This window comes from Ictidomys tridecemlineatus, chromosome 9 (assembly GCF_052094955.1).
Source record: "Ictidomys tridecemlineatus isolate mIctTri1 chromosome 9, mIctTri1.hap1, whole genome shotgun sequence".
Taxonomy (NCBI): Eukaryota; Metazoa; Chordata; class Mammalia; order Rodentia; family Sciuridae; genus Ictidomys; species Ictidomys tridecemlineatus.
The window spans coordinates 1,180,941-1,208,886 of record NC_135485.1 but is presented as its reverse complement, the minus strand read 5'-3'; the positions used below and the strand labels follow the sequence as shown (position 1 = coordinate 1,208,886).

Here is a 27,946-nt window from a genome sequence, read left to right as displayed (position 1 = left end):
GCAGGCCAGGCTGCCAGGAAGAGGGGCAGTGGTAGCACAATACAATGTGTGTGATGTCACTGAGGTCACTGCTCTTCCTTGCCTCTGTGTTTGGATGTTTTTGTTTGTTTGCTGCAGTAGTGGAGAATGAACCTTGGGTCTCACACACGCAGAAATGTCCCAAGACAGAACCCTGGGTCTCACACCCCTGGGCCACACCCCCAGACCCACACATACACTTTAAAATAGGCCAAATATAACTTTCATAATCATGTATATGTTACTATACCCACAACCAACAAAAAAACCCAAACTCCACCTTCAAGAAGCTTACTCACAGGGGCTGGGGCGTGGCTCAGATCTCTGTCCAGCCTCAAAAGGTAGGAGAAGTAGATGAAGAGATGAGGAAGAGAAAGCAACTGGCCACCTAGAGCTGTACGCCAGCTGACATGTCTCAACCAGGAAGCCAAGGAAGTAAAGACACAGCCCTCCTGCCAAGAAATGCTGGGAGGCACCTGGGCAGGCTACAAAAAGTAAGGAGGCTGGATATTCTAAAATAACCTTTATACTTAAAAAGAACGAGAGGATTCCTCTCCACATTCCTTCTACAAATCCCAACTTTAATGATAATAAAGGAATAAAGGAATTTGAAAGAGAAAAGAATTAGAGGTATCCAAGGGAGGAGACACTGATTTCAATTCACTTAAGTTAGGTTAAAGATATGCTTTTACAGGGCAAGGGGAATAATTAAGATTTCTCTTGTTCATAAATGTTTTATTCTCTTAAATAATTAAAAGTATAAATATGAAAAATGATCACTGCAAAAAGAGAAGGGAATATTGATGAAGAAAATGTGGAGTTGCAACAAATGAGCAGTCACAGGTTCAGGGAAGATAGTGGGAAGAGCCACACATAGCTGTTGCTCTTCACGTAAGTGCTCAGGAATCACACAACCAACCACTTAGATTCACAGAATTCATACAGTGTGGCTCAGCATACTAAGGAACAGGCAGCTGGGCATTCCACAGGGCCACGTGGACTAGAGAGGGTCTACAACACTGGAGGCATTGCCTCAAGGAAAGGAGCCCAGGCAACAGCAGTTGGTTGCCATTAAAACCAGCCCCAACGGGCTGGGGATGTGACTCAAGCGGTAGCGCGCCATGCCTGGCATGCGTGCGGCCCGGGTTCGATCCTCAGCACCACATACCAACAAAGATGTTGTGTCCGCCGAGAACTAAAAAAAAAAAAATAAATATTAAAAAAAAATTCTCTCTCTCTCTCCCCTCTCTCACTCTCTCTTAAAAAAAAAAAAAAAAAAAACCAGCCCCAACAATAAACAAGATACATTCCTTGTTTTGTGGAGTTAGGACGTGTCCTAGACAGGAGAGACAGAAATGAAGACATATAAGAAAGGCAATGTGTGTGTAGCTCAGTGGTAGGCCTGCTCAGCATGTATGAGGCCCTGGGCACTATAAAAAAAGAAATACAGGAGATATGACACATCAAGTAAAGAGCATGATGGGGTGAAGGGTAGGAAGGCGGCAAGAAAACCATCCTTTCCTCGGGACTTCAGTGCCCCCACCTACCAGGGTGTCAGCCACAGCCCACTCTGATGCAGTTTCATGAACCTAACTAAGCAGAATCCAATTGGGGAGGTCTCAACACGGAGAGCAGTTGAGGCCTGAGACACTCTCAGAGCCAGGCCGTGAGCAGGACCTGGACTGCTCATTCACTGCCACTTCACTTTGGTCCACCTGGAGTGTATTCAGGTCCCTCTGTGACTGAGGGCAGAGCCTCGTTCTTCAGACACGTCTTCATTGGGGTATATGGTTCTGCACAGGCCTGCCACAGAACCAGGCCCCTGCACCACACTGCTGCTCAGAAGCTCCCTCCTGCGATCATCTCTATTGGTCAGGATTTATCACAGCTACCTCTGCTTCTCCTGCAGAAATGTCCCAGGACAGTAAGGACTCTGACCTGGTTCCCACTCTGATTCAGCAGCAGAGAAGCCTGGAGCCACAGGGAGGCTCACACAAGCCCTTCTTCCCTGCTTCGGACCTAACCTTGACTTGGGGCACAAGGCTAGAGCGCTCCCTAGTCCCAACCAGTGCTTCTCCTCTGTTTCACACATTGTTAATGCGACAGGTCAAGTCCTCCTACTCTTTGTTCACTGCTGACAGGAATGTAAAATGCCACAGCTGCTATGGAAAATGGTCTAATGGTTCCTCAAAGAGCTAAACCCACCTGGGTTGCAATGGTGCATACCTGTGATCCCAAAGACTCAGGAGGCTGAAGCAAGAAGATAAAAGTTCAAGGTCAGCCTCAGCAATTAGCAAGACCCTTAGAGTGTTTCCAAATAAAATTTTTAAAAAGGATTGAGGTTGTAGCTCAGTAATAGAGCACTTGTCTAGCATGTGTCAGGTTATGGATTCAAACTTCAGTAGTATAATAAAAATTTTATTTTTAATTTAAAATTTGAAAAGTTAAATAGAATTTCCATGTTACCCAGAAATTTTACTCCTAAGTATCTATTTGAGATGCCAAAAACACTTTCATACACAAAGTTGCACAGGAAGGTTCACAGCAGCATTATTCCTAACAGCAAAAAACAACCTCAAAGTCCTCACCTAATAAATGGATAAATAAAGTGGGGTCTACCCATCCATACAATGGACAGTATTCAGCATAAAGAGAATAAATTACTTGAAAGCATTCAACTAAGTGAAAAAGGCCAGACACAAAAGGCACAAGGGGATTCCATGCATCTAAAATGCCTGAGAGGGGCAAATTCACAGAAGTAGAATGGTAGCCAAGAGCTGAGGGTCCAGGAGGAGGGGCTGAGGCTGCTCAAAGGCATAAGTCTTTTTCTGGGATGATGAAAACATTTAAGATTAGGCAGTGGTAACAGATGCACACTGAATATACTGAAAACCATTAAACTGCACACCATAAAATAGTTTGTGAATATGTTTTGTGAATTTTATCTCAATCAAAAAAGTTAAACCTGTAGTTGAACAAGAATGGTATTAAACATATTAAATTTCATCACTCTTGTTTCTGTAAAAACTGGTATTTTCTCTCTAATGCATACTGAACACAGCAGGATACCTGCTGCACAAACAGAATTCTAGGAACTGGTCAATCACATACTTCCCTGCTGCTCACTGCCTGGCAGCCCATCCTGTCCCAAGACAAGATGAGTTCAGTACAGGGACAGGGGACACAGGGAAGAGCCTACAACTCATGAGGGAAGAGCCCTGGAAGTAGCAAGAACACCAAAAAGTACAGAGCCTCGCCTCAGCTCCTTCCAGGCAACAGCCAAAACACACTGTTAGGACCAGGCAAAAAGCCTCTTGGTGCTAACAGAGGAGTCCTGCCCAGCAGAGATCCCCCATGAGCTCCTGACCTCCATCTCATTTTGTTTGCAATGCTGGGGACTGAACCCAGAGGCACTCTTCGACCAAGCTACAACCCCAGACCTTGTTTGCTTATTTTTTTAATACCTTTATTTTATTTATTTTTAGTGGTGTGAAGGATAGAACCCAGTGCCTCACATGTGCTAGGCAAGTGCTCTACCACCGAGCTACAACCCCAGCCCTTGCTTGCCTTTTTTTTTTTTTTTTTTTTTTTTTAAGACAGGGTTTAAGTTGCCCAGGCTGGCCTCAAACTGCCAAAGCCTTAGCTGGGAATACAGGTGCGCAGACTACACCTGGCTCAGCCTCCACTTCACAGCAGAGGGCTGCCAGGCATCTAAGGGGAACTTACCATGAGAGACAAGAGCTTTAAAGCAAAAGCAAACTAGGATCTTAGGGAAACACCCAATACAGGGAAAGGGAGAGAGCTGGCATTAAGACAACCCTTCTTTCAGTTCTTCTCTGGATCACCAGTGCCTCCCAGGAGGTGAAATGGGTGCTGAGGAACAGTACAGTGGGGAGTTGTGTTTTCGTTTTTGTTTTGCAGTACTGGGGAACCAGTACTAGTACATGCAAAGCCCACACTCTAGCACTGAGCTATACCCCGCCCAGCAGAGGGAATTTTACATCACACTTTACACCAACACATGAACATATTAAAGTTTTTATTTCTATTTTTTTAAAAATGTGGTGAAAATATAAACATATTTCCAAAATAATTAAAAATAACAACACTCTCTATATAGTAACATTCATAAATGCTAAGGGAACAAAAGACAGCCAGATATATGCTTCCTATAATCCTGGTCAAAGAGGAGGAGAAAGACAGGAAGAAGGGAGATAGGAAAAGAGCAGGCAAAGAAAGCGGAAAGGGAGGGGAGAGGAGGGAGTGGAGAAAGGAAAGGAGGAGTGAGTGTCGGGAGGAACCAGGAGAAAAATGAAGGCAAGAGGTAGGAAGGAAAGACGGGAGGAAAAGAAAATGTTAAAGATCATCCCAGTGGACCAGCCACGTCATAGCAGTTCCAGGAAAAAAAGACAGAAAATTTAAAACAGCAATAAATTCAAAGGTCCTATAATCAAAAGGTCAGAAAGAGCCAGTGAGTGGCAACAGATGGATGCAAAAGAGGCCACAAGCCCCTTCCAGAGGGCTTCAAACAGGCTACAAGCAAAACCAGGAACCAGAAGAGCAGACAATTCAAAGAGGAAATGCACATGGGGAGTTAAAAGATGATGAAAAAATGCCTTCAAGTTTTTGAGAAAAAAAATTACTTCCAACCGGAATCACATACCCAGCCAAGCTATCCATCAAGCATAAGCACAGAACAGCTAATTTGGGGGCACATAAGGTTTTTTTTTTTTAATTTTTTAATATTTATTTTTTAGTTTTCGGCAGACACAACATGGTTGTTTGTATGTGGTGCTGAGGATCGAACCCAGGCCACACACATGCCAGGCAAGCGCACTACTGCTTGAGCCACATCCCCAGCCCCCACATATGGTCTTAATAATGTCACCTGCTACACACTTGAAGATAACTACCAGATAGTATGTCACCAAGATGTAAAGGTGAACCACACCAGGCACAAGACACCAGAATAGAGGCTCTGCCCCAGAAGGTAACCCAGACAGCTGTGCACAGGCCAGTTCAGGCCTGGAGAAAGGTCGCTGAGAAAGGATGGAACTGACAGACCTAGTGTAGCTGACCATACCATTAGAGTTGGAAAATTGGGGGCTGAATTAGTAATAGATGCATGGAAACTAAGCAAACAGCAAAATTATTGCCACCAGGAAAACAAAAAGTCATATAACTAAATATTACACATCACAACATATGGTTTGGCTGTACAACAATTTATAAACTTTCACTTAAACCAAAAATCACAATAAAGTGCAGTGAATTATAGGTCGCTGGAAGTCTTTGCCACTCTACCCAGTACAAAAGGAAACCCATTTCTTACCATTTCAGTTTGGATATGATGTGCCCCCAAAAGCCCAAGTGTGAGACAAATGCAGGACAATCAGAAGCAAAATGATTAGATCATGACCTAACAGGCAGATTGACCCACTGATATGGATTAACTGGGTGGTTTCTGCAGGCAGGTAGGGTTGGCTGGAGGAGGCAGATCACCAGGGTGTACCCTTGGGGTTTCTATTTTGTCCCTCTGCTTCCTGGTTGCCATGTTCTGAGCTGCCTTCACTATGCCCTTCCATGATGCTCTTTCTGCCTCAACTCTGGCCCAGAGCAATGGAATTGGCCAACCATGGACTGAACCTCTGAAACTGTGAGGCAAATAAATCTTTCCTCCTCCGATTGTTCTTGTTAGGTCATTTGGTCACAGTGACACAAAGATGACTAAAATAGAAGTTGGTACACAAGAGTGGGGTCAATGCTGTGACTGACCAAACCATGTGGTTCAGAAACCTTTAGAGCTGGTTGCCGGCGGAGGAATTCTGAAACGTTTAGTGACGCAAACTGGAAAAACTTTAGAGTGTTTTAAGTGGAGCTTCATGGGTGATTCTGGTGGAAGCGCAGAACACCAGAATGACAATAGGACTATGGACAGTGAAGACTGGGTTCACGAGGACTGTACTGGAAATTGACTAGAGGTCACTCATGTTATGTTTGGAAAAAAAGTTATCTACATTTTTCCCATGTCCTGATACTTTCTGTGAGGCTGAATGTAAAGGCAATGGACTAATTAATCTAGCAGAGAAAATTTCAAGGCAGCACAGCATACAGGTGGTGGCATGAACAATGCTGGCAACTTTTAGCCAAGTTTGCTGTGATAACTAGGAGCAGAAAGCACGGCTGAAAGAGTTGAAAAACTTGACATCTGCCCAGAAAAGGGCAAGTAAAACTGAGGCTAAGGAATGTGTGGTAGTTAGGGAGGACTAGTGTGATAGCCACTAATGAGATGCCAGGGACTTTACCCAGAAACAATAGGAAAGACGGCTTGAGGGCACCTCAGGTGTGGGAAGACCTCACTCATCCAAGGCTCAAAGATATAAAAGTAAAAATTCCTTTGAGACCATGGGGGCATTCTGCTTGCATAGGGTGGCCTAGGAAGTTGTTTTACCCTGCTGAACTCAGCAGCCCTAGCACTCAGAGGCTGATACAGCTGTGGTCCCAAGAAGCTTGGCTACTGCTTGAGATGGTGGCAGACTTTGGTATCAACCACATGGTGCTGGTTCTGCAAGAATGTAGAATCCTGGAGTTAGGAATCATGGAGGCTTCCATCAAGATTTCAAAAGAAGGACTGAGGGGCCAAGCAAAATGAAGTAGGTTCAAAGAGTCCCTGCAGGCTGCTCTGAGAGGGTGATGCATGAAGATATGAGAAGGGAGCTAAAGCTGCAACAGAGAACCCCAAGATTAAGAAATGCCGTGGGCTGGGATATAGCTCAGTTGATAAGAGTACTTGCCCCACATGAACAGGCTCTGGGTTCAATCCCCAGCACCACAAAAAAAAAAAAGCCAATACTGTGGGACATCAGCTGAGGAAAGCTTCAGGAATCAGGCAGAGAAAAAACCAAGAGGCCAGATGGGCTGCAACCACTAAGACCACAGGGGCAGGGCCACCATGTGCTAGAAGCCACGTGCCCTGGAAGCTGAACATAGAGCTACAGGACTTATTTACCTATCTGAATTTCAGTCTTGCTTTGATCCCATCGCTTCTTTCTATGCCCCCATTTCTCCCCTCTGGGATAGAAATATTTACTCTGTGCCTTTCTATATTGGATATACATAACTTGCTTTTGATTTTTACTCTCACAGTTAAAAGACTTTGCCTTGAGTCTCAGATGAGCTTTTGGACTTAAGATCTGGGGCAATGCCAGAACTGTTAAGATTACTGGAGACAGACTAAATGTATTTCACAGTATGAGATGGGGGTGAGCTTTAAGGGTCAGGGGTGAAATGTAATGGTTTAGATATGAGGTATCCCCCCAAAAGCTCATGCATGAGGCAATTCAAGAATTTTCAGAACAGAATGATTAGATTATGAGAGGTGTGAACTAATCTGTGGATAAATCCACTGATGGACTAACTGGGTGGTAGCTATAGGAAAACGGTGTGGATGGAGAAAGTAAGCCATTAGAGCTATGCCTTTGAGATTTATAGTTTGTCCTTGGTGAACTGAGCTCTTTCTGCTTCCCAATTGCCATGTCCTGAGCTGTTTTCCTCTGTCACACCCTTGCACCATGAGGTTCTGCCTCATCTTGGGCCCAGAGGTATGGTGTAGACTGACCATGGACTGAACCTCTAAAACTGTGAGCAAAAATAAACTTTTCCTCCTCTACATTGTTCTTGTCAGGTCTTTTGGACATAACAAAAAAAAAAGCTGAATTACACATACACCCTGAGTATGGCAAGGCCCCCTTGAGTCTCTGCCTTCACCAATAAAACATGTATGGCAAGAGTAAAGCCATGACAGTTCTCATCCTTGCCTTTAAAGGACTGCAGGCCTGGTATTTAGTTCCCTGGAAGAGTGCTTATTTAGCATCCTTAAGGCCCTGGGTTCCATTCTTGTACTGCAAAATACAAAATAAATTGAAATTTCACTTCCTCCTTCTAGAGCCAGTAACCATGCTATGAGAAACCCAAGCAGGTTCACAGAATGGCCCATACTGGACAGCACAAAGTCAGGGCCAAGAGACAATCCTAACTAACCACCAGCATCAAGAAGCTAGACACACAAAGGAAGCGAGCTGATACCCAGACAGAACAGAGGACATATTAATCCTGGCAAACCACGTCCAAACTACAAAACTGAAAAAAAAAAAAAAATTTCATTGTATTTTTAGCACTAAGTTCATAACACAATATTGGGAATAATGGAATGAAGTGGAAGGCAAGGGGTGGGGAGTAAGAAAGCTAAAGCCTCATTTCTACAGAAAGATTTTAATATATAAATTTGAAAGTTCCAAAATTAGCAAATTCATGTGTGTGTGTCTTTGGGTTTTCTGGTAAATAAATACCAGAAGCAGCAGTTAAAAGAGTAGTGAATCAAGGTGGCAGAGAACATACCTTCAACCATACACCTCCCAGGGCACCTTCTCTTCAGTATGTGTCTTGGTTTAATAAAGAAAAAGATAGGGGCTGGGATTGTGGTTCAGCGGTATAGCACTCGCCTAGCATGTTCAAGGACCTGGGTTTGATCCTCAGCACTACATAAAAATAAATAAAATAAAAGTATTGTGTCCAACTGCAACTAAAAACTAAATATTAAAAAAAAAAAAGAAAAAGATAAATTAGAAGCCAGGCACAATGGCACACATCTGTAAACCCAGTGGCTCAGGAGGCTGAGACAGGAGGATTGTGAGTTCAAAGCCAGACTCAGCAACTTAGTGAGACCTCTAAGCAAATCAGCAAGACCCTGTCTCTAAATAAAATACAAAATAGGGCTGGGGATGTTGCTCAGTACTTAAGTGCCCCCAAGTTCAATCCCTGGTATAAAAAAAAAAGATGGGGCTGGGGATGTGGTCAAGTGGTAGCGCGCTCGCCTGGCATGCATGCAGCCTGGGTTCGATCCCCAGCACCATATACAAACAAAGATGTTGTGTCTGCCGAGAACTAAAAAATAAATATTAAAAAAAAATTTCTCTCTCTCTCTCCTTCTCTTACTCTTAAAAAAAAGAAAGAAAGAAAAAGATAAATTAGAAATGTGAGTAAAGATTTTTGGTGGTTAGTTCCAAGTTCCCCTCTAATTTTCTACATAAAAAAATTTTTCCTAAAACTTATTTTCTGATTATATATATTAAAAATAATAATTATACTTTCTATTTTGCCATATTGGTATGTCTGGAAATTGCACATTCTTGAAAATAAGATTTCTATGGGCTCTAGGTGAGAACTCACAATTTAGATCCTATGCTGAGGGCTCACAGGTGAGGAGGCACCTCTGGGATCTCTGGGCAATAGGAGGGAAGAGAAGCACACAAGACAAGGTTGCTTTCCCAAGATACCAGAGGAAATATCAATGGCCACTACTGCGAGACAAGGACAACCCATGAGGAAGGAATCGCAAGAACAGGGCCAGCCTCAAGAAGCCAGCAGCTCACTTGAACTGCAGGGCAGGCCTCCACGCTCCAGCATCCTTCTCTGCCTTCAGAGCCACCTGGGACTTCTCCTAAAGCAAAATGTAGAGCAAGGACAAAACCCTGTTAAAATATATTTTCACTTGTAATGGGCCATCAAGACACAGATTTCCCTACCTCAGAAGTTCTGAACAGGCCCCTAAAGGAAGTGGAGAAGATAATGACCCATAATTTGTTTGTTGCTATGTCTTCTGAACCAGCAGACAGCCCCCTCCACAGACCCACAGCAGAGGCCTGAGAGAAGGGCACTGGACACCTGGCTACTGCCCTTCACTGACTCAATCCACTAATTTTTAGCCCGTGGCCAGCACAGGCTTCATAAATGAAGGTTCGGCTACGTGAGAAATCCTCAGGGAGTTTGAATTAAAGAGACAGGCTCTAATTACCTTAAACCAGCTCCAGGACGGCTTCTCTTAGCTCCAGCCTCCAGCCACCTATTAATGGTAGCGAGGCTTACTGAAGAGGCTAGCGAGAGAGAGAGAACACGCCAGGGAGTGGACTTTTATTGGGGAACAAAAAATTCTGGGGAAAATCCCATCCAGTGAAGATTAAGGGGGGCAATGTCCCAAGGTGGGGTGCGGTGATTGGGTCTTCGGAGTAGTGGCCAGACACACCTCCACATGGACAAGCCCTCGGACCTGAGAGGGGTGGGGAAAGCTCTGGACATAAAGATGTGTCTAAGCGCCTCTCACCCAGCCAGGGAGGTACCTCAAATCACATGTGAGGATGGCCTCCCACATTAATTGAGGTTCTCACAACAACCAAGAACATCCTGATATCTTGAGAAATACATTCAAGTTTAGCTTCATTGTCTTCCCAGGTAGACAATGAATGAATAGGAATCACTCCTGTTTCAAAGAAATTGTAAGAAGCTACATCTTGAATTTTTTTTTTCAGATTTTAGAACTCAACCAAAAAGAACCCAATAAACTATGAATGTGACACAGAATCCCAGCTCAACTTCTACAAATAAAGTTTACAATTTATTTCAGATAAAACAAAAGGGAGGCAAACCAAATTTACCCAAATGTACCGTTCTCAGAAGCCTCATCTTTTGAGTGTTCACTTTGGGTGGTGCTGCTACCACTCTGAAATGCCCCTCGCTCCCCCACATGAGGAAGACTGAGCTGCCTGGAGCTGAACAGGCTTCCCTACACCACCAGGCCAGCTCATCCTCCATGCCAGGATACCATGTGTGTAAACACACAAAGCAAGGGCTAAGCGGAGAAGGAATGCCACCCAGGCACCAGCCAGCACTCAGCCTCGTCCAGGGCATACCTGACCAGAACCTGAGGGTTCTCCAGGGTTCTCCCAGCCACCATCCATCCGTCACAAGATTCCTGATCTCACACGCATCTTGGGGTGGGGTGGGGGAATGGGGCTGCAGGTAGGGCACAGTCCTGGGGATGCAAACATGAATCGAAGAGACAAGTGCCCCACCTGCAAGTTTCCCTCAAGGGCCAGTGGGGGAAAACAAATGGGGTAATCACCACACCAATAAAGTCTAATTAGCCAAAGAAGACTGGGCAATCAGAGGGGTACAATTTTAAAGGGGTCAGTGTGGGCTTTACTGAGAAACTTATATTTGAGTAAATCAAGTTAACAAATTGTTTTCATTTCATAATGTCTCTTTCTTGTTTCTGAGCTCAGAAACTGAAATAGATGTAAATGTTTACAAAAAAGATACTTTATCTGGATAGGGAACAACATCTCCATCTCTCTGGTTCTGTCAGACAGAAGCTCAGAAGTCACCACTGACAACTTCCCCTATATCTCTCAGGCCCCCAAAACAACACACTATTAATTTCACTGCAGAATACACTTCAGCTAAGCCTGTCCACTTCTCGCCATACCACAGTCCCAATGCTAGCCGATCACTGAGATCCTCCACCAGTGCTCTCAACTTGAGGGTGTCAGAACCACAAGGGCTTTTTGCTAGAACCCAGATTGCTGGACCCACTTCAGAGCGTGCAACTCAGTGAGTCTAGGGCAGGACCAGAGAATCTGCATTTCTAACAAGTTCCAGGTGATCCACACTGCCAGACTGAAGACCAGACCTTGAGAAACCCAGGACGAGGCTATGACACAGTACCAAGCCTAGAACTATGTGCTGCCTGGCTCATCTCCGAGAACTCGATTCTTACTCATGGCACCCATCCATGTTCCCAACAGGAAAACAGGGAATGGAGAGGCACATCTCTTGGACTTTCCCCTCTGACATGATATCACTTTCCACCAACCAAAGCTACACCATATGGCTACACCAGATTTCAAAGGGACAAGGGCTGTTCAGCCCTGTCAGGTATACCAAAAACAAGAACAATGGAAAGACCCTAACCTGATAGAACTCACTGCTGTCTGTCTAAATCCTACACCTAGAGAAAGTGAGGAATATGCTCTCCAAAGCACATGGATTTGTGTCACCCTTTCAAAGGTTTCACGTTGCTCTTTGAATGAAAACCACAGTCTAAAAGAACTTACCTCACCCTCCCCCACACAAAATCTGGCACCTCTGCAGCCTCACCCTCTGCTCCAGCTACACCCACTTGGTTCTTCTCCTATCACAGAGCTTTTACACAGGCTCTTTCTTCCACCTGAACACCCACCCCAACCTCTACTGAGCCAACACCCAAGTCCCCTCTCTGCCCCAGCGCCAATATTACAGGAAGTCTTTCCTGATACCCCATCAGACATAACCTCCCTACCACATGCACCTAGATATTTCATGACATGTTAAGGGAAATTCTGAATGCACATGGAGGTAGACAGAATAGGTAGAACCCACATACCCTCAGCACCCTACGCATCATCGGCATGTCTCTAAATAACTGGCCAGACATGGATGCACATAATCTAGACATGCTGAATCAGCTGGTGCCCTCATCAAGCCCGGCCTCCTTGTGTAAGGGAACAGGTTGCTGGTCACAGTTCTGCTGATGGCAGCCCAGTGGTGTAGGTTAGCATGCTCCTCTGCCCCACTAGTTACATGCGGAAACGTGGTCAGATGCAGGCTTGATTTGTTTTTGTTATTTCGTGTTTTTTTTTCTTTTTAACTATTTATTTATTTATTTTAAAGAGAGAATGAGAGAGAGGGAATTTTAATACTTATTTTTTAGTATTTGGCGGACACAACATCTTTGTTTGTATGTGGTGCTGAGGATCGAACCCGGGCCACACGCATGCCAGGCGAGCGCGCTACCGCTTGAGCCACATCCCCAGACCTGTTATTTCGTTTTGGCAAGACTATTTTATAGGTTTTTAAAAGATTTTTGTCCACTCTCTCCCATTTCCCCCTTCACAGGTCTCTAAACTCTGGGGGACCAAGGACACAGGTCCTGTATCACTGCACAGTTGATGTTCACCCATCTGTTCAGTGAGTAAAACAATGTCAGGGAAGTACAAAACCTTAAGTGTTGAGGAGTGCTATTGGCTAAATTATATTGTTACACTGTATGCATGTGTGAATGAGTAACAACTAATCCTGTCAGTATGAACAACTGTAATGAACCCATAAAAAAATGTGGGAAGAAAAAAAGCACCTACAAATTATAAATAAATAAAAGAAGTACAAAACTATAATGACCCACCCTTCCACCTGTGGACAGACTACAATGTTGAAATGATAAGTCCCAGAGTACAGAACCAGCAGTCAGCTCTGCAGAAATCCTCTCTCCATCACATGGTGCCTGATGACTTTGGGTCAGTTTCTTAACACCTCTGAGATTTAGTTTCTTGCTGTGAGGATCCAGGGACAGGAAGTAAAGAATATTCACTGCTCAAAGCTGCATACAGCAAAGTTCTACACAGATGGCACCAACTTCTAATCTTTGGGGGATAGCCAGGTGCCACGGCGCACTCCTATAATCCTAGCAACTGGGCAGGCTGAGACAGGAGGGTCACAAGTTCAAAGCCAGCCTCAGCAACTTAGTGAGACCCTGTCTCAAAATAAAAAAGGCTGGGGATATAGCTCAGTGGTAAAGCACCCCTGGGTTCAATCCCCAAATCATCACCATCATCATCATCTTTGGGAGAAAGTAATACAGAAAAGCAATACAATGTTTCTAACATCTTGTTTTTTTTAAATCTAAGAATTCCCATTCTTTTTTTTTTTAATTTTTTTAGTTGTTGATAGGCCTTTATTTTATTTATATATTTATATGTGGTGCTGAGAATTGAACCTAGTGCTTCACACATGCCAGGCAAGTACGCTACCACTGAGCCAGCCACAGCCACAGCCCCAAGAATTCCCAATCTTATGAAATAAAAATCCTTAGAAAAACAAATAATGCCCAAAAGCTGTCTCCACTTGTCCACTGTGTGCCTTCTACATCCAAGCACTGAAAGTAACTCAGAAAGTCCTCCCCTGAAAAATTCATGACCTAGAGAAGAAGGTAGGGTAGGACCCTGGGTAACATGCTGCCTATATAAGAGGGCATTCATAAAGGCATGACAAGGGGCTGGGGTTGTGGCTCAGTGTTCACTTTGCACGTGCAAGGCCCTGGGTTCGATCCTCAGCACCAAATAAATATATAAATAAAATAAATTTATTTTTTAAAAAAATGACATGACAAATTGGGCACAAGAGGGCTGGGGATGTGGCTCAGTGGTAGCGCGCTCACCTGGCATGCGCGTGGCCCGAGTTCGATCCTCAGCACCACATACAAAGATGTTGTGTCCGCCGATAACTAAAAAATAAAATATTAAAATTTTAAAAAATTTAAAAATTGGGCACAAGACAAATGCATACAGCGCCAAGGGCCCAGGTCTGCAACGCTAGCGGAAAGGCTTTCCAGAAACAAGGGATGAGCCATCAGAAAAACACACAGCACAAAACAAGACCACTCAGGAAGAAGTGACAACACTTGCAAAGATTCACAGGACAGAGCATAGCTCGTCCAAGAGCACCTGGCAGCCTGACAGTGAGATCTTGGGGCAACCACAGAGGTTGGCCAGAGAAGACCCCAGAAAGACAGGCAGAGACCACACAGCATATTCCAGATCCAGGGCTTCCTCTTCTAGACACAGTGGAGCACCAGGATGCATCTTAGGCAGACAGGTGAGATCAGAGCCTCCTTTTGGAAAGAACAGAAGTAGATCAGAAACTAAGGCCACCTTCCCTTTCACTGGTTTACTCTGAGACAAAAATCAGGCCAACACTACCCAATTTTCAAACTGTAAATATTGGATTTCCCAGACCACCTCTCTTCCTGTTCATCCCTCCATACTGCCAAGACCCAGTCCCATTAAAGCTGCATCAGCTCCCTCTTCCCATTCCTGCCTCTTGTACCTTGGTAAACCATGGTCCTCTATTCTAGTACTGGTCCACAGGCCTCCTCACTGAACTTTATCACCAGCACATGGCCCTCCCATTTCTAGTCTTACTACAGGAAGAAACATGCTCACACCAACCGCTTCATTCCTATCACATCTAAGACATCTCACATCCCCAGTTATCACACAGAAGACAGAGATCCTTCATTCAAAGAGTTGCTGAATGCTTGCCAGTCATTCAGGCACCACTCTAGGCACTGGGGGTACAAAACAGCGAAAGCCAAAGGAGAACATCCCCACCTTCACAGACATCTCCGTGTAGTCAGGAAAGACAGGCAATTTGTGAAATGTCAGAAGAGAAGTGCTCTGCAGATGACACTCCAGCAGAGCAAAGTGTCAAGCAGCAGCAGAGTATTCACACTACTGGTCAAGGATGGTGCCTGAAGAGGATTTGGGGCAAAGACCTCAAGAGGAAGAAAAGCAAGTCACAAAAGCATCTGGGGAGCATCAGGCAGAAAGACCAGCATATTGTAGTAGTCTGAGACAGAACAGGACGGAGCTTGGGGCCAGTATGTCTGCCTGGGACAGACAAGAATAGAGTCTGGGGCTGGGGATGTGGCTCAAGCGGTAGCGCGCTCGCCTGGCATGCGTGCAGCCCAGGTTTGATCCTCAGCACCACATACAAACAAAGATGTTGTGTCCGCCGAAAACTAAAAAATAAATAAATAAATATTTAAAAAAAAAAAATAGAATAGAGTCTGGGCAAAGATGGGGGCAGCCCCAAATGCTACAGCATACAAAGGCCTGCCAAAGAGGCAAGAAAGCAGGGGTAGCCTTCTAGTGTATGTCCCAAGCTGAAACCTGGCTGAAGGGATTAATAGGAAAAGCAAGCCCAGCCCATGTATACACTGTGGGGAGGGGTACGCGTATGGGATAAAAACACTAAAACTAATCATGCAAGGCCTGGGGAAAAGCATTGCAAAAGTTCAGGCAGGCCAAGGTGAAATAAATGCAGCAGAAGCCAAAAAGCCCAGCAAGAGACAGGTCTTGACCTCAAAGAGCAAAGAGATCCTTGAAAAGTGGGACTCACAGGACCACATCTATGTCTTAGGAAGACAAGGAAGGATGTCGGGAACTGACTGAGACAGTAAAAAGGGGTCAGAACCATGCTTCCTGGTGTAAAACACGAAATCCTTACTGAAGTATACAGACCTCCTAACAGCATGACAGACTTTATTTGTATCAACTCTTTCAACTTAAGTCAACTTAAAAAGGTCCCAGCTCTCTCCAGAAAGGAGGGGGAAATCACTTGTTTTTAAAACATATCCACTAGTATAATTTCTATCCTTATGTGTTTTGATGAAACCATTGCAGCAATTAAGATACTTTGAAAACTCATCAGTGGTGGCTGGGGTTGTGGCTCAGTGGTAGAGTGTGAGCCTTGCATGTAATCCCAGCCGCCCAGGAGGCTGAGGCAGGAGGATCATGAGTTCAAAGCCAGCCTCAGCAAAAGCAAGGCTCTAAGCAATCTGCAAGACCCTGTCTCAAAGTAAAAAGGGCTGGGGATGTGGCTCAAGGATTGAGTGCCCCTGGGTTCAATCTTTGGTACCAAAATAAAATAAATAAATTGGCCTCAAAAGCTATACTGAAACCAACAGATATAAAGTGCTTGAGTGTCTCTGGGTGGCCAATGACAAGTCTCCCCAATTATACTCAATGTAAAAAATATTCCCCAAGAGAAAAACTAACAAGTCAGTTTGTAAGTTCAGAGCCTCCTCCTCCAGGGCTTCCATGTCACCTCTTGATTTTTTACTTTGTATACTTTCTTTTTTTACCTTGTCCAGTGCTACAGAGAACACAGCATGAGGTTCAGCAGCAAAGCTTGCTCCAAGTTGGTGCAGGTACTGCTTGCAACATTTCATAGCTAATTTCCATTTACATCTGAGTAAGCCACAAAGAGCAAAGGAAGCCACCCTGCCTGGCAAATGCATCTTGCTCCCCAGTTAAAGCAAAGTGACCTTAGCCCAGCCCTGTCCTCTCCACATTCAGCTTCTTCCTCTTCTGCTCCAACATGAGTTACAAAAGACAGCAAGAAACAGGTCCAATGCTGGCACTGTGTGTTTTTTTTTTTTTACCCTATGTCATATGCCCATTTAAATACTCAGCTTTTATGGGTATCAGCCGAGGCAGGCTGCCCAAGATGATGACAGAGTCCTATCTCCAAAAGCTCATCCAAAAGGGGAGAAAGGTCACATGTGGCTCTTAATAGGCTGTGTACTATGCTCAGAAAGGAAGATAAGCAGTGGTCCATGCCCAGCAGGAGCCCACACAAAAGCCTAGAGTCAGGACACCACACATCTGGGCAAAAGAGAAAAGTGAGGTGAGGACACCAAAATGATTATCCAAAGTTTACACCTTCTATAGACTGACCAGTTCTCAAAAAAAAAAAAAAAAAAAAAAAAAAACCACCAGACCAGAATAAATGGACGTGAACACATCTATCTCCAGGGCTAGGGACGCTCCAGGCCCCCATCTCCTTCACCAGCACCACAGAGAAGGGGAGAAGGGAAGACTTACATCTTCAATTTTCAGTATTTAAAGCATTTACTACTTAGGTAATTTTTCTGGATTGGAAAGGTCAGGGCAAAATAAGCTTGAATTATGAACTTGAACCCCATCTTAGCACATCAGTCTATATGCGCTCTTACTTGGTAAAAAGAACCACACAGCTCATAAGGCACACATTTATTACTGTTTTCTGTCCTCTCACCAGCACTTCTTACTAAGTCAGTCTAATTCCACCTACTTTCACATGTTTTACACTGAATCGCCAAAACTGCTTAAAAAAAAAAAAAAAGGGAAGTAACTAATTAGTTCACATTCTGCCATGTAAGTACATCTTTTCAAGTCTGACTACTGCTTAGAAAGAGAGGACATCAAATGATGGAGGGCTGAGCTCACTCCTAACTAACCCACAGGGTCTCCAATTCCTGACTCATTCTGCAATTCTGACTTAAAATTCATCTGGTTCCTCACATTTCAGCTGGCATTGGTTTAATAGCCCTACATATATTGGTTGCATAAAAATAAACCCAGTGGTCACATTTACCTTATTTTTTGCTGTTAGTTTGCATGTTACATAGCAACACACCAGATATTCATATTCACACACAAGAATTGTCATGATCTTTTGAAATTCACCAAGTTTTATCTGGCGCTGTTAAAATGGAACGTTTACCACTGCAATCAGAGACCAGCCTATTTGGAAGTCAAGAGGGGAGGATTTTCACACTGAATAGACAGATGGGAGCTCTTCACAGAAACTCCAAGCAAGCATTAGGTCCTCACTCCACCAACCATCACACCAAACTGAAGGCTGTTGGGCAGCGAGAAAATGGAAGGAGAGAAAAGGAAATGACTCAAAGTCACCATCAGGCATAAGTCCTCCGCATCGCCAGTCGGCGGTTTAGATTTGAACTCTCAGGTCCTGGGGAATGGGGGCTCCTGCACCTACAGGACTGGCTTCTTTCGCCTGGAGGCTGCGTTTTGAGTACCGGTGCCCTCCTCGCGTTACCTATGGAACCAGAACACTTGAAGCCCCGGGGGAAAAGCAGGAGGCTCCAGTCCCAGCGCCACACCGGGATGGCTCCTCGCTCTCCGCGCTGACAACCTTCAGAGAAGCTTACAGCTGCTAACGCGATGCAGCACGATCCTGGGATTTAACTCCTTTAAAAGCCAAGGCCTCGGAGCGCCGGAGCGGCTGGCCGACTGCGGCACTCGGGCCGCGCTGCGCCCGGGCTGACCGCGCCGGCCGCCGCCTCCGGGCCGCGGCGACGCACGTTCCGAGCGGCCAGGGCGTCGCGGCAGACGCACTTTCGGGGCTGTTTCTGGCGGGATGTCAGAAGGCTCGACGCTGTGGCCGGTCCGCGCAGCGCCTCGCCCAGTCCCCAGCAGCCCAACCTGAGTGGCGTTCGCCAAGAACCGGATTCTGAACCGCGGCCGCGCGGGGCCCGGCCCGGCCCGCCGCCTGCGCCCGCGGGGCTGCCGCTCTCCGGGGCCGGGGCGCGGTCGCCGGCCGAACGGGCGGGTCCGGGCACCGCGCCTCCACCTGCCGGGCAGGCGGCTGCGGCCCGGGCGCGCCGCGCTGACCAACGGCCGCCGCCGGACCTCCCGCGCACAAAGCGCCCGGCGCGACCCCGCCGCCGCGCCCCTCCCACCGCGGTCGCCGGGCCGGCGCCCCGCGCCGCACAAAGGCCGGCGGGCCCGCAGCGCCGCGGAACAAAGGCGGCCGCCGGCCGGCACAGGTGCACGGCCGCCGGGCCCAACATGGCCGCGCGCCCGCCGCCCCGTTAGCCGCCGCGCCCGCGGCCTGCGCCCGCCCGGGCCTCAGCCTGTGCCCGGGCCGGCCCCGGCCGCCCGCCCGCCCGCCCGCCGCCCAGGCCTCCGGCCTCGCTCCCCGCCCGCCGCCCGGCCCGCCTGGCAGTTGGCGGCCGCCCAGTGACCTGGCTGCGTCGCATCCTCGGCGGCGTCCGGCGGCGCGGTCCGGCGGGCAAGGGCCGCTGAGGGCAGCGGCGGCCGAGGGGGCGGCGGCGGGCGCAGCGCGGCCAGGCCGAGGCTCTCGCGCGCGGCGCCGACCCCGCCCCCGCGCCTCCCGCCCGCCGCCGCCGCCGCCGGGCCGCCGCCGCCCCCAGAAGCCGCGGGAAAAGTGCGCGCCGCTGATTGGCTGCCGCCTCGCGGCGCCCGCGGACCGGGCTTTTCAAATCCGCGCCGGGGCCGCGCGCGGCGGGAGGCGGCGGGCGGGGCGCGCGGTGGGGCCGACGACGGGCCGCGAGCGGGTGGGGCGCCGGGCGCGCGCCCGCCCCCGCCCCGCTCCCGCTGCCGCTCCTGCTCCTCCGGCGCGCGGGCGGTGCCTGTTCCGCGGCCACGGCGAGTCCGGCGCGCTGACGTCACGCCGCCCCTCGCGCGCGCGGCCACGGCGCCCTGCGTGGGCGCGGACGGCGGGCGCGCGGCGCCAGCCCGCGGGCGTGGGGGGAACGTCCGGGCTTGCGGGGACTTGGCCCAGCGGTCTCCGAGCGAGTCACGGACCTGGGCAGAGTCCTGCTAGCCCGTCCTGCGCGGAGGCCCCTTGAGCGACAACATGGAGCAGGTCACGGGGCGACCCTGAGCGTCCGCGGGGTGCGGGCCGGTTTCAGCCCAGGAGCAGAGGAAGGGTGCTGGCGAGGGCTCCCGCGCTTCGGGGTGTGGTGAGCAAGGAGAGTGGAGAGACGACGAAGCCAGACGCTCGGGCAGCGACAGGAGCGTCCAGTGGGCATTGGATGCAACCCCAGCGGTGTGGAGCGACTCGGACTCGCATGCTTTCAGGGACGAGAGCCGGGCGAAGTGAAAAAAGTTACAGACACTGGAAGGGCGGCAGGCCCAAGAGAGACCCGTGGCTCTTTGGAAGTTAGGTCCCTACACTCCAGCAAAAAGATGGGGCCCTATCTCCAGGAGCTGCTGGAGCAAGTCCTGCGCTCTTGCAAGGCTCCAGAGGGTCGCCCTCGCCTCCAGAGGAATTAGGGCGCATCTTCTGGCACTGAAGAGCAAAGGAACCGAGAAAGTCCCCCTTACCCGGTCCTGCTGCCTGTCCGAGAGAGCCTGTGGCAGCTAGCGTTCAGCCTGAGTTCTCTTCCTGGCAGGCCCACTAGTGCCCAGGCCCTGACTCCTGGTGCTGCTGTGGGTAGCTGTAGGGTCTGAGAACAGACGTGGGCTCTTTGGTCTGCCATTTGCAGGGCCTGTGGACAAATTTGTGCAGTCCCAACCCATACACACAAGTCCAAAGTGCAGGCTGCAGTACTCAACTCCCATAAAGCCTTAGACATGAGCCACGGCATCACACAGATACAAACGGGCACTCAGCCATGCCCTGGTGTTGAGATAAAGTGTTGTGGCACAGGACTCACCTGCAGGCTGACCCCCTTGCTCCAGCTCTGGTCCTGTTTCCACAGCCTCCAGGTCTCCACAGAACATAGGAGATACTCATAGTCAATTGCACCTGGTCTGAATCCGGTGAGAAAAAGGCTCCCAAGTTCAGGCATCCTCAATAGAAAGCATGAAGGATGGGCAAGAGGATAAAGCCCTAGGTCCAGGAAGGACCTCTAAGGCAAGACAGCAAGATCTGCAGGTACAGACTCCCCACTGTGCTCAGCCACAAGCATCATGCTTCCCACAGCAGCAGTGACTGATCCAGGGCTTCCAAATAGATTACCTTTCATCCAAACACCACATGTGAGGCCTACTGGGTCCTGTTCAAGGAAGGTGTAGAGTCCCACAGGGCCCAGAAGAGATGCCCTGCCCCATGATATTCACTGCCAGACCACCAGGAACCCTTGGGAAGCACCCAGTTGGGCAGTGGCCAAACTTCTCTGGCTGTGGGGAGGAGAATGGTGACTTCTCTAGCCCTGGATCCACCTGTCTCACTAGGACACAAGCCCTAAAACTGCCTACCTCTCCAGCATCTCTTACATTCCTATAGCACATGCCACCAGAGCTCTTGGGATTTCAAAAAAAAAAAAAAAGTCTGCATTTATTATACTGCAATCAATATGCAAATTTATTCAAAACATGCAAGTATATGTTTTGATTTTCTTAAAGAAAGTTATTTGGGGTAGACTAGTCTTTTCCCGCCAAACATTAGCCTCCCTGAGCCCCCTTCCGTGAATCTGATAGGCCAAATCCACCCACCTCTGGTCTGGGTATTGTAGCACTGGAGGGCAGGAAGAAAAATGCCTACACAGGGCTCCATGGGTGAGGTCCTAGGAAAAGGAGGCCCTCATCTGCAGGGCTTGCAGAGCCCACACTCTAGGCTCCTAGGTGGGTCCCTCCATTTTGGGACAATCATTATGTCCCACGGGTCACCTATTTGGGCACTCGTGTAGGCTGGAAGTTCTGAGAGTGTGAGCAGCAGGCTGGGCACCAGGACTGGGGAGCCCTGCAGGCTGACTGGAAAACTGTTCTTGGAGGGCAAGGCCCACGCAGACTGCCAAGGCTCTTTTTTTTTTTTTTTTTTGAATTTTTTAATATTTATTTTTTAGTTTTCGGCAGACAACATCTTTGTTTGTATGTGGTGCTGAGGATCGAACCCGGGCCACACGCATGCCAGGCAAGCACGCTACCACTTGAGCCACATCCCCAGCCCCTGCCAGGGCTCTTAATGAGAAGCTAAAGTCCTGGGCAGGCCCTACGTGGTGCAAGGCACTCAGGGACAGCAGCAGCTGGGCTGACCCTGGTTTTGGTCTCTTCAAGACTGTTACTTCTTTGAAGACTGAACTCCAGCTGCCTGCTCTCAGCACCCTTCTACCCAGCGCCTATAATCCAGGAGGGACAGTCTGCTTTCCTACTGCTTCATGTGGCCCAGACTGAAAGCCACCTCGACCTCCAGGCTCCTCAAAGTCTCATGGCTAGCATCTCTCTGCACCTCCCTGTGAGAGCTGCTGCTAAAGGCAAGGCTCAGGCCCCTTAACTAAAAGAGTCCCTGAGCCCCCACTTGGCCTCTCTATCCTCCAGGGCTGGGGTCCCCCAGGGGCCAGGCTCATTGCTGTTTCCATGGGGATGTGTGCACTCTGACCCCAGCCTTTCTCCATCCCAGGCCAAATAAAGAGGGCTTCCAAGTGGAAACCAGCAGCTCAGGCTGCCCCTCCTCCAGTGCCCCAGGTGGCCCTGCCTCCAAAGAGGGGAGGGGAAGCCCAGAACCCAGGAAAGCTGCAGGAGAAAGGGCTGGAGGGGCCTCCCAGCCCCACCTTCTTACCAGCCCCTTCCCAACCCTGACCACTCCACTCTGCAGGTTGTAAGCATGCCTCTCCCCAGGGCTGAGACCACTGGGTCTCTTGGAACCACCCTCAGGTGCAGCAGCTGCAGCAGCCAGTGAGTAGCTCTGCAAGGCCCTCCTGGGCCAGGGATCCCACTGGGCAAAAGAGAGGTACCTTGAGACTGAAATTGGCTGAGAAGTCCTCTCTCCACCCTACCGAAGTCCCAGCTGAGAGACCTGAGGTACCTGTCACCAAGGTTTAGTACTAGGGTGGGGCTGCACCCATCTCTCCTACAAAGCTGCTGCTTAAAAAAAAAAAAAAACTTTAGTTGTTAATGGGCCTTTATTTATTTTTCATTTATATGCAGTACTGAGAATCAAACCCAGTACCTCACACATGCTAGGCAAGCACTCTACCACTGAGCTATAACCCCAACCCCCAGGGCTGCTTCTATTTATTTATTTGGTACTGGAGATTGAACTCAGGGGCACTCAACCCCTGAGCCACATCCCCAACCCTATCTTATATTTTTTATTTAGGGACAGGGTCTCACTAAGTTGCTTAGCACCTTGCTTTTTGCTGAGACTGGCTTTGAACTTGGGATCCTCCTGCCTCAGCCTCCTGAGCTGCTGGGATTACAGGCGGGTGCCACGACAACCTCCCCCCAAGACTGCTGCTTGAAGAAGCTGCCCAAGCTAGCAGAATCCCAGATTTGGGAAGCCAACTCTCAACAGGGTGTTTTCCCTTGGATCAAGCTGAGTTTCTCTCTCCTCCCTGTGGTAGGATCTCTTATCTGAGATGTTACTTTCTCCAGATCCTTCCTGACGCCTTCCCAGGCTTCCAGAGGTGGTTCCCCCTGGTACTGGTGTCTCAGGGCCACCAAATAAAGTTACTCTTTGAGAGTTCTAGGCTAAATGCCCCAAATCAAGGGGTTGTCGAGGCTCTGGCAGAGGATCCTTGCCTCTTCCCAGGTTCTGGCTGTCGCCTGCTTTCCTTTTTCCTTGGCTTGTGTCATTATCCCTCATCCCCTTCACTCCCACCCCCCACATTGTCCTGTGTGTCTCTGCCTGTTTCTGTTTTTTCTTCTTAGGAGGACTGCTGTCCCACTGGCATAGAGCCCACTCTAGTGACCTCATCTCAACTCCATGACATCTGGTAAGACCCTATTTCCAAATAAGGTCAGATTCACAGGTACCACAGATAGGACCTGAACATATGTTTTTGGAGGAAGACACCGTTCAGCTCCTTGGTTGGTTGTTTGTAAAACGCTGCCAGTAACAGCGCAGCGTCGGGCTTCCCGGATTGGTGGGAAGAAGCCTGTTGTCCGGTAGGAGCGGTTCCCCAAGGGCGCAGGCTTTCGCCCGCCAGTCGTCCCCACTGGAGGGCAGGCCGCACACGGCAGCGTGCGCTCGTCCTTCCAGAACGCTCGCGGAGCAGGCGTGGGCAATAGGAGCCCAGCCGGCCCCGGGGCCTGAGGCCGGGTAAAGCCAGGCAAGCCTGCACCGCCGCGGGCGTCCGCCTATCAGCTGACGCCAGCAGGGTTAGGGACCCGCGGGGCGAGCAAAGGCGCCCGCAGCCTGCCCCGCCCCTGGGAGTTCGTCTCCCGCTCGCCCCGCCCGCGCCGTAGCCACACCCATGGTTCTGGGCCCCACGGGGCAGCCGGGTCCCTCCGGCTTCGTGGTTAGGCCGGGCTGGGCGCGGTCCCCGAGTCTATCTGTGCTGCTGGTGCTGGCCCGCCATGCCGGGGTCCTATTCTCCGCTCCCCCACGGTCCCGGGCCCACCGGCTGTTTGATTTTGCATCTCCAGGTCCCTCGGAAGGAAGGAAGCAGCGCCGAGAGCCACGACCCACAGGGCAATGGCCGGGATTGGGAGGCCCCACCCGCCCACCTCCAGCGCTCTGCTGGGACACTGGCTCCGGCTTTGGTCTAAGGTAGCATTTCTTTTTTTAATTATGAAAATGACAGGATAGTCACATCCAGACCAGCAGAAAGAAAAAAATAAAGTTCTCCCTAAGCTTTGTGCCTGCAGTGAAATATTTGTGGAGCGCTTTGGGCCACTCTTTACTGAACTGGTGGCCGGCTTTTGCAGCCTGAGCTGGGAACAGCAAGAGCTGCCAGCCTGAGGGCATCCACCTAGGGCACCCACTTCCAGCCAAGTGGGTCTTTTAGATTATTTTTTACTGAAAAGTTGTAAAGCTAACATATAATCCCCCATCCATTTTCCCCTAATGATAACATCCTGCACTTCCATTTTGGCTTTATTAAAACTAAGACCTGGGGGCTGGGGTTGTGGCTCAGCGGTAGCGGTTTGCCTAGCACGTGTGAGGCCCTGGGTTCAATTCTCAGTACCACATAAAAATAAGAAAACAAAATAAAGGTATTATGTCCAACTACAACTAGAATATGTGTGTGTGTGTGTGTGTGTGTAAACTAAAACCTGTAAGAGTCCATTATTGTTAACTGAATGAGACTTGTTTCTGAGCTTTCAGTTTTCCCACAAAGGTAGAAGGATCTAGCAATTTGTGGAGTGGGTGGTGCTGGAGACGGAACCCAGGACCTATGTGCATGCTAGGCAAGTGCCCTACCATGAAGGCACATCAGCTCTGTAAGGTAAATCTGACTGAGGCTCCCACTGCCTGCTGTCATAGAAGCCAGCCCCAGACCAGCTGTCACCAAGTAACACAAGGTAGACAAAAGGGATGAGGTGCCTCTTCTCAGGTGGCAAGTGCAAGGCTGCCCTGCCTAAAGCAGGGGAATTCATGAGGTAAGCTTTGGCCTCCCCAGCTCTGTATTTCTGGGCAGTAGCACAGGAGACCAAGTCCAGCTCGGGTTGGGTGCTTCCGATGAGCTGAGGACAGGGGACCAAGTCCAGCCAGGATAGAGTGCTCCTGTTGAACTGAGGGCAGCAAGGCAGCCAGATTGGTGAAGAGGGCATGGAGTAGAGGGACAGTATGAAGGGGAGCCTGGGCTGTCTCATGGCCCTTGGCTAAGGAATGGGTGACTCATGCTCAGTGGGAGAACACCTGGACTTAACAAAGAGAACTGCCCTGACAGCTCTGGCCTGGCCAGGGTGGAGCATCTTCTTTCAAACATCATGTCCCTGGCATGCAGCTAGGATAGCAGAACCTATTTCCTGGGAACTAGGACAGCATCCGAGAGTAAAACCTTCTCTAGACAAATCCTGTTGTAGTTACCCACTGGTACATATCAGATTACCTCAAAAGTTAATGTTTCAACACTGTATAAACATTGATTATCTCATACAGTTTCTTTGAATTTGGGAGTGGCTGAGCCAGATAGTTCTGCCTCAAGGTGTCCTAGGAAATCACTGACAAAACATTGTCCACAGCTGCAGTCTTCTGAAGGAAGGTTCAGCTACAGGCTGCAGGACAGCTTCCTTGGTGGTGCTGCTGTTGGCAAGAGCTTCAGTTCCTCCCCACATGGGTCTCTCCACAGGTTTTGAGTATCCTCATGACGTGCTACTTGGCTTCATTCAGGGTAATAATCCAAAAGCGAAGGACACAGAAGCTGCAAGGTCTTAGTGGTCTAGCCTCGGAAACCCCATCGTCATTTGCACAAAATCCTATTGGTTACATATGGCAGCACTTCTCAGTGTGGGCACTAACACCTAGAGAGAAGAATCCTGGCCCACCATCCACATGCTGGTGACCACACACCTGAACAAAGCCTGAGGTCAAGTCCTGACAAGATCCACAGAGGAGACATCTGAAGTTGACTCCCAAAGTTAAAGAAAGAGCTTGGAAAATATCTTGGACTTTCTGCAGCTATAAAGAGCATAAAACCAGCCAGTCCCAGTTCAAGGTGACCCACTGCAGTCACTGAACTGGCTGCTAGGGGGAAAATTAGCTCTCTTCAGAGGAAGAAAACAGAATCTAAAGCCTCTATACCATTACCTCCACAACAATCAATACACAATAAAAAGTCACTAGGCAGGGCTGGGGTTGTGGCTCAGTGGTAGAGCACTTGCCTTGCAAGCGTGAGGCCCTGGGTTCCATCCTCAGCACCAGAAAAAAAATAAAATAAGTAAATAAAAATATATTGTGTCCATTCACAAAATATTGTGTACATATAAAAAATAATATTTAAGGAAAAAAAGGTCACTAGGCAGCCAGGCATGGTGGCACATGCTTGTAAACCCAGCATTTTGGGAGGCTGAGGCAGGAGGATTACAAGTTCTAGCCAGCCTGGGCAACTTAGCCAGAATCTGTCTAAACAACCACCACCACCACCACCACCACCACTAGGTGGCATGCAAAGGACAGAGAAAATGGGACCATAATCAGAAAAAAGCAAATAATAGAATCCAGTTCTGAGCCTACTTGTTAGATTTGACAGATACAGACTTTAAAGCTGCTATTTTAAAACATTCAATAATCAAAGGAAAACATTGTCTAAAAAAGAAGAAAAAATCTAAACAGAAAAATGGAATGAAATGAAAATTCTAGAAATGAAAAAAAAACATATAACTAAAAAAGACAAAATCACTCATGGTCTTGACAGAGAATGGAAAATGACAGAAAGGTCAGTGACCCTAAAGACAGATCAGTAGTAAGTATCCAATTTGAAGAACAGAGAGCAAAATGTTGAAGAAAACAAACAGTTTCAAGGACTTGAGCATATGTGCATTGGAGCCACAGAAAGAGGAAAAGGTTACAAATTAAGTTAAAAATATTTTAAATAAAATATATTTTTATTGTAGTTTGACACAATACCTTTATTTTATTCATTCACTTTTTTTATGTGGTGCTGAGGATCAAATCCGAGGTCTCCCACATGGGGGGCAAGCACTCTACCGCTGAGCTACAGCTCAATAAAATATTTTTTAAACTTAATTTGGCCAAAATTTTTCCAAAATTGTCAAAAACTTTTTATTTACTTATTTATTACTTGGGATTGAACCCGGAGGCACTTAACCACTGAGCCACATCCCCAGCCCCTTTTTTATTTGGAGATAGGGTCTTACTGAGTTACCGAGGCTGGCTTTGAACTCGTGATTCTCCTGCCTCAGCCTCCCAAGCCACTGGAATTACAGTTGTGTGCCACCGCCCTGGTAAAAACGTCTGGCATGCGTGCGGCCCAGGTTCGATCCTCAGCACCACATACAAACAAAGATGTTGTGTCCGCCGAAAACTAAAAAATAAATATTAAAATTCTCTCTCTCTGTCTCTCTCTCTCTCTTAAAAAACAAATGTTTACAATGTACAAAGCTTAAGGATCCCCAACAAATCTCAAGCGCGATGTATAACTACTGGAATGCAAATCACACCTAGGCTCCTCACCATTAAACCAGAGAAGGCAGTGGAAAGATGGCAGCCCCTCCACAATTGGCAGTCTTAACCAATTGCAATTAAAATATTTTACTTTTAGAAATTTTATCAAAAAGTA

General features: G+C 48.2%; 2 protein-coding genes across 9 annotated transcripts in view; one reads left to right on the top strand and one right to left on the bottom strand.

Moving 5' to 3' along the window:
• Positions 1 to 19,372, bottom strand: part of Nsd2 (nuclear receptor binding SET domain protein 2) — a 75,180-nt gene extending 55,808 nt beyond the window's left edge. For 4 of the 8 annotated variants that reach the window (XM_078020844.1, XM_078020848.1, XM_078020849.1 and 1 more), the window contains exon 1: positions 19,259 to 19,372. The gene's annotated coding sequence lies outside the window, so the exon portion shown is untranslated. Of the gene's footprint in view, positions 1 to 14,104; positions 14,171 to 14,390; positions 14,558 to 17,865; positions 18,487 to 19,258 lie in introns of those variants that run through there. The other 4 variants (XM_078020845.1, XM_078020846.1, XM_078020847.1 and 1 more) reach the window with 4 other exon arrangements.
• LOC144366978 (uncharacterized) lies at positions 19,083 to 27,716 on the top strand. The gene is made up of 3 exons (XM_078022192.1): positions 19,083 to 19,088; positions 19,196 to 23,695; positions 24,348 to 27,716. Exons 1-2 carry the CDS (start codon positions 19,083 to 19,085, stop codon positions 19,883 to 19,885), a joined length of 696 nt encoding a protein of 231 aa, XP_077878318.1. The 3' UTR covers positions 19,886 to 23,695; positions 24,348 to 27,716.
• Positions 27,717 to 27,946: the final 230 nt, after the last annotated feature.